This window comes from Heptranchias perlo, chromosome 6 (genome assembly GCF_035084215.1).
Source record: "Heptranchias perlo isolate sHepPer1 chromosome 6, sHepPer1.hap1, whole genome shotgun sequence".
NCBI classification, from domain to species: Eukaryota; Metazoa; Chordata; class Chondrichthyes; order Hexanchiformes; family Hexanchidae; genus Heptranchias; species Heptranchias perlo.
Window position 1 is genome coordinate 98,604,606 of NC_090330.1, and position 17,075 is coordinate 98,621,680.

General features: G+C 40.0%; 1 protein-coding gene across 2 annotated transcripts in view; it reads left to right on the plus strand.

The window, feature by feature from the left end:
- The window catches only part of rbm26 (RNA binding motif protein 26), a 71,638-nt gene that overhangs the window by 34,113 nt on the left and 20,450 nt on the right, over window positions 1-17,075 (plus strand). For both annotated transcript variants that reach the window (XM_067986498.1, XM_067986499.1), the window contains exons 9-16: window positions 998-1,138; window positions 4,086-4,221; window positions 6,541-6,700; window positions 9,982-10,146; window positions 12,154-12,294; window positions 15,129-15,203; window positions 15,396-15,515; window positions 16,585-16,659. In XM_067986498.1, coding sequence (XP_067842599.1) covers window positions 998-1,138; window positions 4,086-4,221; window positions 6,541-6,700; window positions 9,982-10,146; window positions 12,154-12,294; window positions 15,129-15,203; window positions 15,396-15,515; window positions 16,585-16,659 — 1,013 coding nt within the window. The remainder of the gene's footprint in view (window positions 1-997; window positions 1,139-4,085; window positions 4,222-6,540; window positions 6,701-9,981; window positions 10,147-12,153; window positions 12,295-15,128; window positions 15,204-15,395; window positions 15,516-16,584; window positions 16,660-17,075) is intronic.

Consider the following 17,075-nt stretch of genomic DNA (forward strand, 5'->3'; position numbering starts at 1 on the left):
AACATATTAAAACATGAAGTTCCTAATTATTTTTGTGTGTGTGTGTACACACACGTACTCAGTTAGTACCAAGTATTTGCTTTGCATTGTCACATGAAGTTAGAAGGATGGAGTCATTCAACTGACTGAGCCCATGGCTGATAGTGGTGAAGAGACCTACACCTGACCTAAAGTTTGGGTCCTCATGAAGGTGTGCTGAAGTGTTGGTGAGTATCTGCTAAAAACCATCAGGAGAATTTACAAGTGAGAATAGCTTGTGTTAAGTGCTCTTGCTGCCTGCAACAGATTACCTTTCCCTTCTAAGCATTACATTGATTCTTGTACTGTCTTTGGTTTAGTGTCTTGACTCTTATCCTTGTTTTTGTCACCTCTAAACTTGATTTCACTGGTGTCATCTTTGCTGATTTCCCATCCCCCTCCCTCCATAAATTCCAAAGCAGAGATAGATATAGGACTATAGGGAGACAATAGCATAGGGATAGTGGGATCAACCAGCTGCATTTTTTTCCTGCACAACATTTGGCTCGACTATTTCTCCCCCCCCCCCCCCCCCCCCCAAACTGTGGTTCCTACTGACCTACATGGGCTCCCTGTCCACCAGTACATGGAACTTAAGATCTTTGTATCCTCTTCTGCACCCTGTGGTCTTCTGACTCCGGCCTTCTGTGCATTCCACTCCCTTCTCAATCTTTGTGGTAGAAATTCAGCTGCCCCGGCCTTACTCTCTGGAACTTTCTCCCTACCTCCTCATCTGCCTCCCCACTTCTTACCTTTTTTTAGAAAAGACCTCCACCAAGCTTTCCTAACTCCTCCATAGCTTAGTGTATATTTAATTTATTTATTTCTTCCTTCTCTGTAAAATAGCTTGGTATGTTTCTTGTGTTCATGGTGTTATATCATTGCAAACTGTTATTAAACATTTTTGGTTGCAACTAGATACCACAACAAGATAAAGAGGCTAGCTCTGCAGTTCATGCATGTTTGTTTTTGCCTGTAGAAACCTACGAAACTGATGGATATAATCCTGAAGCACCAAGTATTACTAGTGCGTCAAGACCTGTTTACAGACACCGAGTACACAGCCAAAGACCTAACTTAATTGGACTCACATCCGGAGATATGGATCTGCCACCACGTGGTACAGTAAAAATATGTATACAAAATATCTGCTATGCAACAGGCAAAAACTTACAAACCTAACTCCTGTAAAACTGATAATTCAGCTATTCTGCTTATAATTTAACACATCATAATAGTTTGGGTTTTATGCATAGGAGCATAGAGTGCAAGAGGTAATACATTTGTAAAAGGCAATGATTAGGCTGCAGTCAAGAGTGTTTTGGGTACTCTTAGTATAGAACGGACATTAAAGCCATTGAGAGCATATGTTGTGGATTCACGAGGATGATATCTGGGATGCGACACTGGTTACGAGGGGAGACTTGAGATACTGGGATTATTTTCCCTGGGATAGAGATGGCTAAGAGGAGATTTAATTGAGGTTTTTAAAATTATGACTTGTTTGATGGGGTGAATAGGGAAAGACTGTTTCTTCTGGTTTGAGAGTCATTAATGGGGGTTGCCAATTTTAAAATCCTAAACCATTCAAGCTTCATGTTTTGGATATCTGAACCCCCTAGAATAAATTGCATCTCAAGGCTCTTGTGATCCAGGCCCTCATTATAGATGATTTCATTGACATCATGGCTTTGACTGAAGCTTGGCTTACGGGTGGCAACACCTTGCCCTTACTGAAGCCTTCTTTGCCTGACTATACTTTCCACCACCCACCCCACCCAAACTGCCGTGGTGACGGTGTAGCTTTTATCACCAAATCACACCTTGGTCTCTCCCCCTACTTCTGGCACTTTCTCCTCCTTTGTGTATCTCGCCTTGTTCTAGCCCCTTGCCTCTCCTTTAAAATTCTCGTTCTCTGCCGTTACCCACACCCTGAGTTTCTCACTGAGATATCTTCTCTCCTTTCTTTCCCCAGCCTCTGCTCTGAACGATTCCTCATCTTCTCTGATGACTATCTCCATCTCTGCTCACCTCGCTCTCTTCTGATTTTAATTCCCTTCTGTCTCGGTCTCAACTCTCCTACAATATTCATGGCCACCTCTCGACATTGCCATCTCACGTGGCGCCTCTACTACTGTCGCCGTAAACATCTCTGATCGCTTCCTTCTGCATCTACCCCGGGGTGCAAAAAAAAACTCTTGCCTGAGTCACTTACAAACTGCACTTTCAACCTCACAGCTGCCCAGCCTTTGGCCCTCCCTTCGCCACGATACTTCTGTAGCTGTCGATCTGCTCATTCGCTTCCTTACCTCTGCCTTTGATGCCTCTAGTCCCCAATAAAACTCTTACTCTCTTCTCCCCCAGTCGTTCCCTGAGTGTAGCTCCATCTCTGCTCCCTCCAATCCAAGGAGCACAGACTTGAACGTATTTGGTGCACAACTGGTTTGGCCATCTATTGCCAGATCTGGCTGGACCACATAAAGCACTATCTGGTCATGCTCTCCTTTGCCAAAACCACTCACTACCCCAGGATTGTCCTGAAATGCAAAGATAACTCCCAGGTTCTTTCCTCCACTACCAACCGTCTCTGTAAACCCCTCTCTCCTGCCTCCTTCATCCACACCTCCCAACACCAAGTGCAAGGAGCTCAAGGACTTTTGTCACTAAGATTATCTAAGTTTAGCTGTCTCTACTTTATGCCCCTGTCCATTTGCCCTAACCCTGAATTCAAATATTTCTCTCACTTCTCTCCTATCTTCCCTCGTGCCTTCTCTGAGCTCATCTTGTCCATGAGACCCACCTCTTGCTCTCTTGACTCTATTCCCAGTAACTGTTGACCACCCAACTTCCCTTCCCTAATGCTAGCTAACATTGTAAATGGTCCCCTCTACTCCAGTAATGTGCCCTCCCTTTCAAATCCATTGTCATTACATTCCTCCTCAAAAAAAAGCACCCTTGACCCCCTCTGTCCTTGCAAACTACCGCCTCATCTCCAACCTACCTTTCCCCTCCAAAATCCTTGAACTTGTTGTTGCCTTTGTCTAGCCGAGTGAGATTGCCCTTGTTCGTCTCCACTCTCACTTATTTAATTGTAGTCAAAACATCTCTAGCAATGACTTCTCCCCGCCTACACACTGTTGCCTCTGGAGTTCCACAAGGATCTATCCTTGGCTCCCACCAATTTCTGCATGCTGTCCCTCAATGACATCATCCGAATACATAGGGTTGGATTCCACATGAACGTTGACAATACTCCTCTCTACCCTTCCACTGTCCATGTGCTGACATCCCGCTTGTCCGATTTCCAGTCCTGAATGAGATGCAATTTTCTCCAGTTAAGTATCGGGAAGACTGAAGCCATAGCCTTCGGCCCCCACCACTGATTCCGTCGCTCCCCCCGGCCACTGCCTCAAGTTGAAGCTCACTGTAACCTTGGTGTCCTATTTGACCCCACGCTGAGCTTTGGCCCCTTATCCTCTCCAACAAATAAACCACCGACTTAAACCTCTGTGACATTGCCCACGTCCTAACCTGCACCCATCACATCTGTGCTTGCTGATCTAATTTGGCTCCTGGTCCCCCAGCGCTTCCATTTAAAATTCTCGTCCTTATGTTGAAATCCCTTCATGGCCTTGCCCCTCGCTATCTCTGTAACATCCTTCAGCCCTATAACTCGAGAACTCTACATTCCTCCAACTCTGGCCTCTTGTGCTTCCCCCACTCCCTTTGCCCCACCATTGATGGTCATGGTCTTGGCTCAGGAATTCCCTTTATAAACCTCTCAACCATGCCATCTATCTTTCCTCTTTTAAGATGCTTCTTAAAACCTACCTCTTTGACCCCTCCTAATAGCTCCTGTGGGTCGGTGTCAATTTTTGTCTGATTACGCTTCTATGAAGCGTCTTGAGATGTTTTTCTGCATTATAGACGCTAATTACTGGCTCTCACACATCCATTATAATTCTATTTATGAATCATGAAAGAGAGCAGCTTGCATTCAATAGGTTTTCATTGAAGTATGTTCTGGTTTTGAAAATGACCATATGTTCCATCTGTTCACATCCTAGCTGTAAATATAACTGTGAAAACAGAAAAACCTATTACCAACAACAATATGAGAATAGTGGTGGATTCTGAGTCCAGGAAACGTACAATAGGCGCTGTTGCTGAAGGAGTGCCTGCAAAGAAATCCTGGTTCGACAAGTAAAGTTTGATTTTCATTTTCTGTTATATATTGTCGCACTCTTTAGTAATTTTCTTAGCATTGCAAATGAATTGTGTAAATTTATTTACATTATCACTGACCTTTCCAACAAGAGCATTGTAAGTCAATAGGGTTGGGTTGATAAAGTATAAAACTTCACCAACGAAGTACCTAGTGATGAGCTTTGTGGCCTGTGGCACATCTTTGACAAATGCCCTTCCCATTTTTTTTTAGTAGGCTTCTTTATGAGCCTCATCTTTTTAAGTTACTTTTTTCTCCTATTATTGGCAACAGTTCCAAATATTTAGGTGCATCTTATTCAAATAAAATTAGTCATAGGAACCCTCAAGATTTTTAGATTTGATAGCCCCAATGTCTTTATTAAAGATTTCAATATCTGTCGGCTAAAGTTCAGGCTCACTGAGCTTCTGCATCAAGTAATTTAGGTGATGGTACATGATTGAGATGTGCTTTTTTTTCAAAAAAAATTGAAAACTCAGGATCATGATCCCCTGATGGTTTAGCAGTTGAGCCAAAAGGACCAGGAAGGTCTTAGGTTTAATCTCTGGTTTTTGCTGACTTAGCTGATATCATCTGAGGTGGCAGTAAGCATGCTACAGATATTCAGTCATCCTGGGTTATGGTGGCAAATTTCAGCCAAGGTTCTCACTTCTGGATGCTGTCCAGTGACCCTTGCTAGAACTCTGCAAATGTGAATATTAGTTGAGGATAGGATTGGGGACTTCAATTTGTTTTTCATATCCCATGGAAAATAGTGTGAAGTAGTGGAAAGGTTCGCAGACTGATTAACAGTTTGACAGGCTGCAACGTGAATGCTCGTTCTATGATTGTAACCATCTTTTTATGCCAGCCGATAGAGTGGTTAACCCTATATAGCAGGAAGGTTTTACGGGCTCCCACAACCCATACGATGATGGGGTGCATCCACACCCACCGGACACGAGTATCCTGTTAGACGTCAACCCAGAATTAAGAGCTGGAGCTCCTGTCTCCACTCACCAGAACTGTCTGGAGTGGGGTTCGAACCCTGCACCTTTTGACTCGGGTGGGAATGCTACCGCTAAGCTTAAAGCTCGCTCCGGCACTGCAGTGACATCTGCAGAGTTGGATCGCCTGCCTGACACTCATTTGTTAAGGCTCACACATGAATGATGCCCACATGGGTGAGTAACTAGAAGGTGACAGGTTGCCATTGAACTGTTGCCCAGCAAGGAATCTATTCCTTCAGTGACACAAGGGAGAATTTTTGTGTGGGGGGGGGAAAAGAGAAGCCATTATGAAGGGACAGGTGCCATTTTATAGAATAGCACCAAAACTAAAGAATAGGAAACTAAAAAGAGTTGGGGAAAGATAAGATAAATCAAGTAGTTGTGGCTAGGTGATGCCAAGTTTTTTTTAAAAAACCTGTAGTTTGTAGAGAAGGGAAGACTGAGGGTGTTGACATGTTTTCAGTTTTGAGATTCTGGCAAATAGAGTTGGACTGAGAGCTGTGTCATGAGTCCTAATTTCAACACAGAATGTGGACTTGAATTTTGGAGTAACAGCAAAGCTCAGATGAGCAATAACTGTAGAACTGTGCCAATTTGTCATTAGTTCCGTGAAGTCAAATTGAAGTTGCAAGAAATCCTCAACTTGCAATAGTCCATTTACCACCAGACTAGTGTGCCTCATTTAAAAAAAAAACTGTTATTAGAAACAACAGGCCATTAGCATATAGTGGGAGTAGCAGTTGTCTGAAACTACTTGTAACTAAATTTTGTTGTTTTTTTAATGGTTTCCAGTTCTTTCCAAGGCTCAATATGTTTTTCAGGGTGAATGATGAATAATGTGTTTCTTTTTAAAGTTTCGTGGCAGTTTGTAAAATATGATTGCAAGTTAGAGGAATTTTATCATTTTTAATTTTGGGCCAAGACTAGTTTTTATACTGAAGGCTTTATTGGAAGCGACTCCTTAGTGTGTGCCAGCAGTGGAATCCATTTCTTTCAGCAACTCTTTAAAACAAATTATTTGAAAATTAAGAACAGGACACTGTGTTGCTACATAAAAGGAATGCTGTGAAAACCAGGTTGTTCGGAGATCCAATTCCAAAATGGTAGTCCTAGTAATGTACTCTTTGCTTAGAATGGGTCTGGACATCCAAATAAGCAAAGTAACTAACTGCCAAAAACGTTGAGCCTTAAAATCAACAGATGGATAGATTTTCTTCAGTCAAATTTATGCAAAATATGACTTGTACAAAATAGTATAGTTAACTTTTGATGAGGATGTAGATTGACCTGATCTGGCTATTTCAACAGGCCAAATTTCAACAAAGCAAATAACCAAGGATTTCAAAAGAAACCACAATACGGGATTGAAAATACCAAGCTTGAGCTTCGGAAGGTTCCGCAGGAGTTGAATAACATCAGCAAGCTGAATGAACACTTCAGCAAATTTGGAACAATCGTTAATTTGCAGGTGGGAATTCAGAAAAATTGTAAAAGGCTCCACAGCCGAGTCTGGTCCTGTAATCACCCTATGTCCATCCGTGCACTTTGCAGCAGAGACCACTTGATAGTAATCAGGAGTGATTAATTGTTCCCTTCTTGGGCTCGGGGATGCTAAGTCCAAATGAAGCATCTCACCTGCTGATCTGCTTAGATTGGCTAACTCAGCAAGTGCCTGCAGTCGAAATGAAGATATTTTGATCTGTATGGTATATATTACTCTACTAGGCCTTTCGGTAAGCCCTCTATGAATTACGGCAATTTTGGATAGTGATATTCTCAGTTTGTGTGTGCTGCACCTGTAGTTGGTGCTATGGACATAACATTATATGACCAATTGAGTATAATGGGACAGTACCTAACATTGTGACCAATCCCAAACTGAACCCTTAATCCTTAGGTCTTTCTTTTATAAAAAAAAATGTATTTGCCATTGTGGCCTCCCTTGAATCTGCAAACCAAACCTGAATTGAACCATGAGAGAGACCGCTACCCACTTAACAATATGAAAAGCTCCCCTTAACTCCTACTCTGTTTTCTCCCTTCTAACCAATTTTTAATCCAGTTTGCTAACCTACCCCCCAATTCCATACCCATTAATCTTCTCTGGTAATCTCTCATGTGTCAAAAGCTTTCCTAAAGTCCATGTACACTATATCCACTGCAATTTGCCCATCTATCCTCAATTCTGTGAGGTTTGTCAAGCATGGTCATCCATTTTTAAATCTGCGCTGGCTACTTCTAACTATTTTCTCTTTATCTAGATACATTAATTAAAGATTCTCAAAATCTTCCCTACCACAGATGTTAAGCTAACTGGCCTGTATTTACTTGCATCACCTGTCTTCCTTTTTAAAAATGGGTACTACATTGGCCACTATTGAGTTTGCTATTGATTTGCCTTGCTGCTAACAATGAATCACCCAACCCTAGTGGTGCCAGTTGTGGGGAACCACCATGATGTCCCAGTTTGTGAAAAATGTCTGTAAAACTGAGTTTTTCTGAAAACATTCTTGATGCTTATTGTGTACTTTGTGGAATTATTTTTTAATTTGCCTATGATTTCAATGTTAAATGATTTTTTTAACACTGATTAAAATCTGCACTTTGCATTGAGAATGGGTTTGGATAAAGGCGGCACTTGGGGCCATTACGTCTCCTGCTTTCTGTATACCAATCCTACTGTCTTTTCATTACAGCCCTAGTTGTATTTTAAATGAGTCTAGTGTCTTGGCCTAACCACCTCTCCTGACAACCCATTCCAGCTGTTGATTACTCTTTGCTCACTTTGAATTAAGCTTGACTTGACCTTTCTATTTAAGCATTGATTATCATAATAAGATTGTAAATTTTTTTTGGAAGCGATATGCACTTTGCTCTAAGTCAAATTTTTGTGTCCTATTTCAATTTATAACAGAGGGTCAAGCCCCAGATTTTACAGTAGGTTTCAAAACATATCTTAATGGCTAGCAACGGTCGCATCTCAGTTTATTCAACAAATTTTGTCCACAGACCAGAATGTGGACTCCAAGTGAATTCTGGCATCGTAGAGGTAAAACAAATCCCTTCCCAATGAAGAGTATTTAATGTTCAAAGTCTGGGTAAAGTAGAAAATGGAGCCTGTTTGGGTTGAGACCTTCTGGTTTTGTTTTCATAATCACATTCATTCTGCCTCTTGGAATACATAAAGAATTTTAAAATCACAGTGTGGTAAATACTTTTCCCCCTCTTTGCTGAATGTTGAAAAGTGCATGTTTCTCTTGTTTTTGATAAGAATGCATTTTACGTTGCAATATTTCTCATTCCAGGTGCTACTGTTGGTTAAGGGCATATTGTGTGGTCAATTTGCATGGAAATAACTATCTGCAGTCAGAAATGCAAACTTTGACAGTTGCTGTTTTATTCGAGAAAAAATTACAGTTGATTCAAGATAATTTGTACAGAACCATACAGAGGGAGAGAGAAAAAAATCATGCAACAGTTCAAGTATCTTCTAAAGAAGTCCAAAATACTTAATATAGTATTTCTCACATTTGTTACTGCCTAATTTTGAAACAAATCCTTAATGTTTAGCTTTCACTTGTTAACTTGGCATAATTTTCTTTCAATTTTGATTGTAAACTTTTTTCCAGAAAATTTCTATTCATTTACACTGTATGAACTATTTTGGCTGAAAGAAGCAGTTTCTTGCTGCCAGCAGGTGCCACTATAATCTTGTACTATAGTTGTCACTTAAGGCAATCTCCACCATGTGGCAAAATGTAATACAGCATGTGCCATTCAGCAAATTAGGTTATAAATTATTCTCGATAGCCAACCAACTCTTAATGTATTTGACATTCATTTTTCTGTTATTTTAATACGTTATTAACTTTTTAAAAAAAACAGGTGAAAACCTTTGTTAAAATAGCAGCTGGAATAATATCACACAAATCCAATAAGCTTTTGTTTGCTATTATCAACAACAGTAATTTAAAGCCCGTTTCAAAATCAGTGCCAATGATATTGATTACATTTTCTGTCCAGGTTGTGACAGTGAAAGCAGTATAATTATGTACATAGTGCAAATCTTCTCTTTTCAAGATCATGTCATGCACAATACTAAGAATTATTTTGAAATATAAGCATTTGTAGGCCCTACACAGCAGGATCCCACAAACATTAATGAGATGAATGACCAGTGAATCTGTTTTTGGTAGTGTTGATGGATGTTGGCCAGGACTGTAAAATGCCAGTCTCTGAACTCCTTGGTCTTTGAACAGTGCGATCTTTAACATCCAGTTGAACTGGCAAAGATGACTTCGGTTTAATATGTCAATTATATTTTGAAAACTCTTTGGTCTTCCTTTTCTCTCTTTCCCTTCCTTCCTCTTGTTCCCCTCCTTTTGTAGTCTGATTTTGAAGTAAGGGGGAAAACAGAGACAGCCCTTGCCTACTGGTTGTGATTCTTGGTTTCGTCATGGTAGAATGGAGCAGTGCTAGGAAAACAAGGGTGTCTTCTCCATTAGCAGGGCAGCATGGGTGGGAACAGGAGGGGGGGGCGGCAGGGAAACGTGGAGTTCTGGCAAGAAGAGTGAAAGAAATCCCTATCAATTCATGTACCCCAGGTAGTATAGTTGCCTGCTTGAGTGCTTAGATTATGCAGGCATCTGCTGCTGTTGAGTGCTGGGAAAACTGAGACTTTCTTGATCTGCATTGTGATTTGTGAGGAGACTGAAATTCATTTTAAATATATTGATTGACTTTTTCAAGGTTGCTTATCAAGGTGATCTAGAGGGTGCCCTCATTCAGTTTGCCATGCACGAAGAAGCAAAGAGAGCAATCTCGAGTACAGAAGCAGTGCTTAATAATAGATTCATCAAGGTATACTGGCATCGGGACAGCAATTCGCAGCAAAAGCCGACTGCAAATCAAAAGGTAGTAACTACAATTTTCTGTGCACAGTTTTGTTTGGTCGTAGCAAGTGAGGCAATACAATTTACGTTTTAATATTGGAATGCCAATAATAAAAGAATGTTAATCTAATTTTACAGATGAAATGTTTGTAGTGTACCCAGTGGATCCCTTGCAGTGCTACCACATATACTATATTGCCTTACTTCATGACTTTTGCTGATAAACATTTGAAGCAGAATAAGATACAGGGTTATGAAGGGAACAGGGCAATGCAATTAGTTTTGGATTGTTCCAAATGGCTGCGTCCTGTGCTGTAAACTTCTATGGTTCTATAGAAAGCAATCTACAGTCCTTGGAAGGTTGAAACAATGTTGTATGTATTCAGTATTATGGATCAGAGTTGTCAAATCTGTGACCCTCAAACCCAGGCAACTCAGCCCTATTGTGTTTGTATTTATCTGCTGGTTTGTCCTGTTTGTGATTTGGAAAGTGCTGTTTTTAGTGCTGTGGCCTCATTGCTGGATAAATCCTAAATCAAAACATCAGGATTGGTTAGTATCCATAGCTTAAGTTTTATATGCAAATTAATGACTACATGCATTTAAACTTCACATGCGGCCCCTGAGGCTTCATACTTTCACAACGTGATGAAATCATGATGGCAGGACTACTAGAAATATAGGCCAGGAAGACGATAGATGGTTATTTCCCCTAGCACAAAATACCAACGTTGCTCACGTGGTCTGGAGCTAATATAATTCCAACCAACGTTTCCTTTCTCAGACTAAGACTCAACCCACTTCCAAATAATCAACTTCCCTTTTTTGTGTTTGTGGCAAAGATGTTAGTAGTGGGGGATGTAAAATGTTTCTATTTTGATGTTTCATTCTGGGCATCAAGTACTCTTGAGGTCAGGTACAGTACATTCAGCTGCAGAATGAAACTCTGTTTTGCCTCAATAATATCCCTTGGTGGGAACTTTCAAGTAACATTTTCTGGGCCCCACTGAGTGAGACTGCCAATTGGGGGCAATTTTGAATGGTGGACCAGTGTCCACAAGGAACCAGGCTAGGACTGTTCAAACATATTTTACCCCCCAGGAACCTTTATAGTTAGCAGGGCAAGGAGACCTTCTTGTACAACTATATTTTTTATTTATTTATTTTGTTAATATATATTTCAAGCAGGGATAGTGGATAGGGAAAAGAACCTTGGCTAGGCTACTTCACCTCATTTCCCCCCCCCCCCCCCCCCCTCCAAATCCCAGGGGTAAATTAGGACAATGCTTCTACCACCAGATTGATTGAGATCAGTTAACTATGAATTGAGGATAAAACCTGGAGTAATCTTAGCTTAGCAATTAAGTGAGGCATATAGACTATCAGGTGAGCCCACATAACTTTTTAAACAAGGAACAGTTTTGAAATGAATCATTGAGAGCCAGTCTGAATACAGCCCAGACTAGTTTGAATGAAATATTTAAGTTTTTACTGGACATGGGCCCATAGCATTAATCTGCTCCTGCAATCAAAGGCTGTATAATGTATCGTATGGGAAGTGGGGGTATACAACTGCACTTGCGGTTGAAATATTTTGTCTGGGTAAAGTGGAATGAGCTCTATTGCATATGCTATACCTGACCCAGGAGTGCTTGAGACAGACAGTGGGTGCCTGAAATGAGGAAAGTGTTCTATACCACGGTGTCAACATCCCTTGCATTGACAGAAATTCATCAAATGCAAAGGGAAAAATTGCTGTTTACCAATTCACCATATTCCAGCTGTTCAGCTGTAAAAATTGGAAATAGACCTGGTAATCTGACGTAAGATTCCTAAATAGACTTGGTAGCATTCTAAGTGCTAAATGTAACCTTTTGCCAGTGATTAAATGTCAGCTGTATGTTATAACAATTGCTCTACATTAGACAATCAGTAAGGTATACTTATAACTGAATTTGAAGTGTGCCTTGGAGTTCAAATGTGTAACATTATTTTCTAGGCTGTTATATTTTTCACTTGTCTTTTTAAGGTGGTTTGTGGACTGCAGCAGTCAGATAAGCAATCCCCTTTCACAGTTGTCAAACAATCTGTGAAAGATAGGCTGGGGCCTCTACCACAAGGAAATTTGGAACCCACACAAACTCAGGTCATTCCCATAGCCAGTGTTCAGGTATGTACTGTAATCATCAATCATTCGAGCAAAAGTATTATTTCTGGTACAGACCCTTTTAGTCGTTCAGCCTCCACAGACTATAGGATATTGCCCTATTTCTCTATGGAACAATTGTCTTCTCAAATTCCCTCCTTTTAAATGATAGGTGATCTCCTCTTCACTAAGTGAAAGTGTAGCATGCTGAGACTTGCCTTTGTTTCTTTTCTCATCAGCAGGAGCTCTCTGCCGTTGTCTCCATTGAAGATGTTTTTCCCCTCTAGTTATTCACTCCAAAACTACAACAATACTTCGACTATAACTTTTTTAACATTCATATGTTAATGATTTCTCCCCTGTCCCCACAAGCTTCTTCTCACTTTCAGGTTGGGTTTTCTGCTGTCTTTTTGCCAAAAATTCAGTTCAATCTGTGGTGCTGGAAACTTTTGACGTTGTGATACAATTGCTCTGAGTTTTTTTTTCCACTAGTTAATGTGGGTCTAAATGTTTTCATCAAGAAATAAAGGATCGTAACTCTTATTCAAGCAATGTAGCCTGGAGACTAGCTAGCTGTAGCGAATTTGAAGGATGTGTTCTGTGTATTTGTATCAGAAGTCCATGTTAAGTAATATAATTGGTGGAGTTCATTACCAATGCAGGGTACTACTGTTCAGTCTCACTTGAGCATTCAGATCTTCATGAAATATCTTAGTTTTTGAGATTTTTCTGGGCATAAGAAATTGCATGTCTGGTTGACTAGGTCATAATTTTTAAAGGCAGCGGAGGAGATGGGGTAGGCCATAGAACTGTTATCATGCAAGGGACTTCTAATTATTTTAGAGAAATTTCATCTGTTACTGGCACACAGTTGACCATTTGTGAGAGTCTAGTTTCTGATGGGAGAAAGATAGTTCTCTCCCTGAAGATGTGATGATATATGATGCATTGTGTGCCAAGATCCAGATGGAATCCAAGTTGTAGGCTTAGTTTTACGTCATTTTGGGCTTCGTACCAGTGGCTGTTTCTCATAGTCCTAATTGCGAGACTTTCTGTGACTCCTGCCATTGTACCACCTTGTGCTCCTGGACAGATTTATAGTTCCTTAGAGTGGGAGATTCTTGTATGCATTCTCCATTTTCCCTTAATACGATCCTTCAGAGAATTTGCAAGAAGGAGATGGTCTCCATGTGCCTCTTTTGCTGGGTAGACTTGATTCTTGGAGCTTCTGGCTTTGTGCATGTCAGTTCATCGGGATCACTTATGGAAACATCTCCTGACTTAAATGGTCAGACATGGCCAGAGCGCTCTACTGAATGTGAGCATGTTGAAAAGTTGAACTTTCTGGAGTGACTACTCAAAAGATTACTATGCTGAATGGATGTATTTTCTTCACTTATGCCACAATATCCACTTCAATTCACTGTGGTACGTACGGCATGCCTGTGATCTGTTTGTGTGAATTGTGGGTTCTCTGACTTCGCTTCCGATCTATATAATAGCTATTTCATGCCCCAATGCCCAGATTTGAAAGAGGATGGGAAAGTTTGCACCTTGACATCTCAAATTTTCCCTTCCTAGTATCGGAAGTTAATCCTCAACAAAGTGATATTGGAGCTGTTCAAGTCCACAGGTTGCTGTGAGCTTTAGTTCATTGTGCTCAAAATAGAAATCAACTGGTGCATGTCAGTATGAAAGGCTAATGGAGCTTGTTATAGATTTGCCATTTTGTGATAGCATGAGGAAAGGACAGTCCACAGGTCTCACCACTCATTGACACCCATTCCTTTTTAAAAAAAATGTTAGGAGTATATGGTGCACGAGTTCTGTCTGCCATATCATGTTTCCATTGAAACTAAAAAAAACATTTTTTGGTTGTACGTGGTGTTAAAATTTTAACTGGACAGGGCAAAGAGATTATTAATTTAGGAAGAACTTTGTGTCATTTGGTAACAAAGCCTTGAGTGAACCCATTACTAAGTAGAGGTTAGCAATGTGGGTAGCAGCGATCTTTATTTCTGGTGGAACTTAAGAGATCATTCCATTCCTGTGGTGACCACCTCTTTGGCTAATTTGAAGGTATTTCTATATGCGACATTTGTCAGGTTGGAACAGTACATATGCTTTCACTAGATTTAGTGTCTTGAGTTCACAGCCTAAGGTAACAAAACATTTAAGATCGTGATGCTCCAAGCTCACCTGTTGAATGCAAGTCTTTAGAAATCCACCACTGTACATGAAGATTGAATAAACAATTGTTACATGCCTTCTCATTGTGCACTGAAGTTCAGCCTCTGCAGATATCCCTCCCCATTTTTTTTTCATTCTGACCGGGTAGGATGTGAAGATTTTTTTTCCATAGTCATTTTTTCAGTAGCTATGCCTTCATTGTCTTAGTTCTTGTGCTGCTTTCCATTGCATAATAACTGAAAGTGAATGAGTGAAGTTTTACATTTGACAGTAAAGGGAGGATCTAATGAAAGTGTATTTTCTTGCCAGTTTCCTCTGGCAATTCCCCCCCCCCCCCCCCCCCCCACTTCCTGGGGTACAGTTCCGTAAATGCTGGCCATCCTCCCAATTGACTGTAATTCATTGTGGCGTGGGGGGAGAAGGAGAGGGGGGGGGAAATCATAGCTCATCCCAGTCCTGTCCAAACACATTGTATGGTTCATCTTACTGAATCAATTTGATGACTCATCGGGGGAACCCAAGAGGTAGATTTCTTAAAAAGGGGAGTGCCCCTGGGTAATTTCCCTGATGCATGAGGAAATCTGACTGTAAATGGAGTTTAAGCTTCTATTGAAGAATGAGAAAGAATATTCTATCGTTTGTAATGTATGGTTTTGTTTACCCCTCAGAATGCAAGTAAGCTGTCGGTTAAAGATCGACTGGGCTTTGCGACTAAACGCACAGAACCTGCTCCTGCTGAAAAGGTAGAGTTCAGTTGATGGTAGTAGTGGAAGCACTGGCATCCACAATACATGCTGTTTTCTTAATCGTTAACACTCCAAAGTTATTTGTGTTGGTGTATAACATTATATATGATCTTGGCTACAATAAATTGCTGTTCATCTTCATCTAATTTCCTTTTATAGTGGAAAATTAAAACTATTTTTGTGCTGCAGGTGTTATCAACGACAACAGGCCTTACAAAAACTGTCTACAATCCTGCTGCCCTAACGGCAGCACAAAAATCATTAGTTACTGTTTCATCAGATTCCACAGAGACACCCAAAAAAAAACAGGTGAGTTGGGTTTATGACTGTTGTATGATTTGTAGTTTACGTACATACTATTGAGCATGTTCGTTTGGTTCAAACTTGGGTAATCGAGTGTTTCAGGATATGAAATTCATATATTTGTTCACACGGGTAGGATGACAGGAATTTGGACTTTTAAGTTGTAAACAATTTTACAACACCAAGTTATAGTCCAGCAATTTTATTTTAAATTCACAAGCTTTCGGAGACTTCCTCCTTCCTCAGGTAAATGTTTACCTGAGGAAGGAGGAAGTCTCCGAAAGCTTGTGAATTTAAAATAAAATTGCTGGACTATAACTTGGTGTTGTAAAATTGTTTACAATTGTCAACCCCAGTCCATCACCGGCATCTCCACATCATGACTTTTAAGTTGCCAGCGAATCATCATTTTAAATTCCAATGTAACATCAACAGCATTGTTTCACGTGAAATTCATTCAGTTTTTTTCATTTTGGACTGGCTCCTGTTTTATACCATTTCCCTATTGTTTAGTTATGTAAACCATTGCATAGTGACAAGTTAAACATCCTATCTCTAACTGCTCACCTCACTAAGCAATGTACATTACCTAGTTCTTATAAGTATAATTGAAACTTAATTTGGGGATTTATTTGGCATTCACCTATTTAGAATTAAATGAATGACTATTTACTGGGGGAAAAAAAGCAGGGTGTTATATTCAAATATAATTTTGTTTACTCCAGTGTTTCAAAATAGGAAAAAAATTGAGAAATAACACGTTCTGGTATAGACTTGCATCCTGGAACCACACTACCAGCTTGAGCAGCTGAGTATTTTCCCTTAAGCTGACTTAGTATTATTCTGGTACTTGGCACAAGCTCACTGTTGCCAGTAATTTTGCCTAACAAAACCTGAGGGTGTACATTTTTTTTCAGTAACTTAGAGGAGAAGGTGACCTAGAATATAATGCTTACCAATAGTTTTTTTTTCCAAAAGGGCTACACCCTTTTATTCCCCTTTGGACTTTTGCTTTCTTCTTTGGTTATATTCCAGTTGGCCATGGTTCTTAAGTCTATTTATGATGGTTTTACAGGATACGTTTCGACTTCAGCAAGATGTGAGAAAAAAGAAACGAGAGATTTTAGAAAAACACATAGAAACCCAAAAGGTATTTAGTCCTACACTTATTTTTCTTTGATCAAACTGTTGACATCCCTGCCTTCTGATTTGCTCCTTTCTTTTAAGTGCATTGATCATCAGGTGAGATACTTGATACATCCGACACTGCAAACATTCCTTTATCAATTTGAACAAACAAACTGGATAAACTACAATTTTCATGGGGGAATGTCATTTGGGGATATACATGTAGTCCCTTTTAAACATTTTGTAGTGTATTCAGTCATCTGTATATTGAAGCTTTATTGTGCTCACATTCAGTTATTTTGCTCTTATTTGTAGCAATGTTAGTTGTTACCACATTTGAGAAAATCTACTTTCTTTTATTTGTGGTTCTTTATTATCTTTTGATAGTTCAGTAATATTTGGGTGTGAAAGTGTATTTTACAAGTTTGTTGGTTGGTT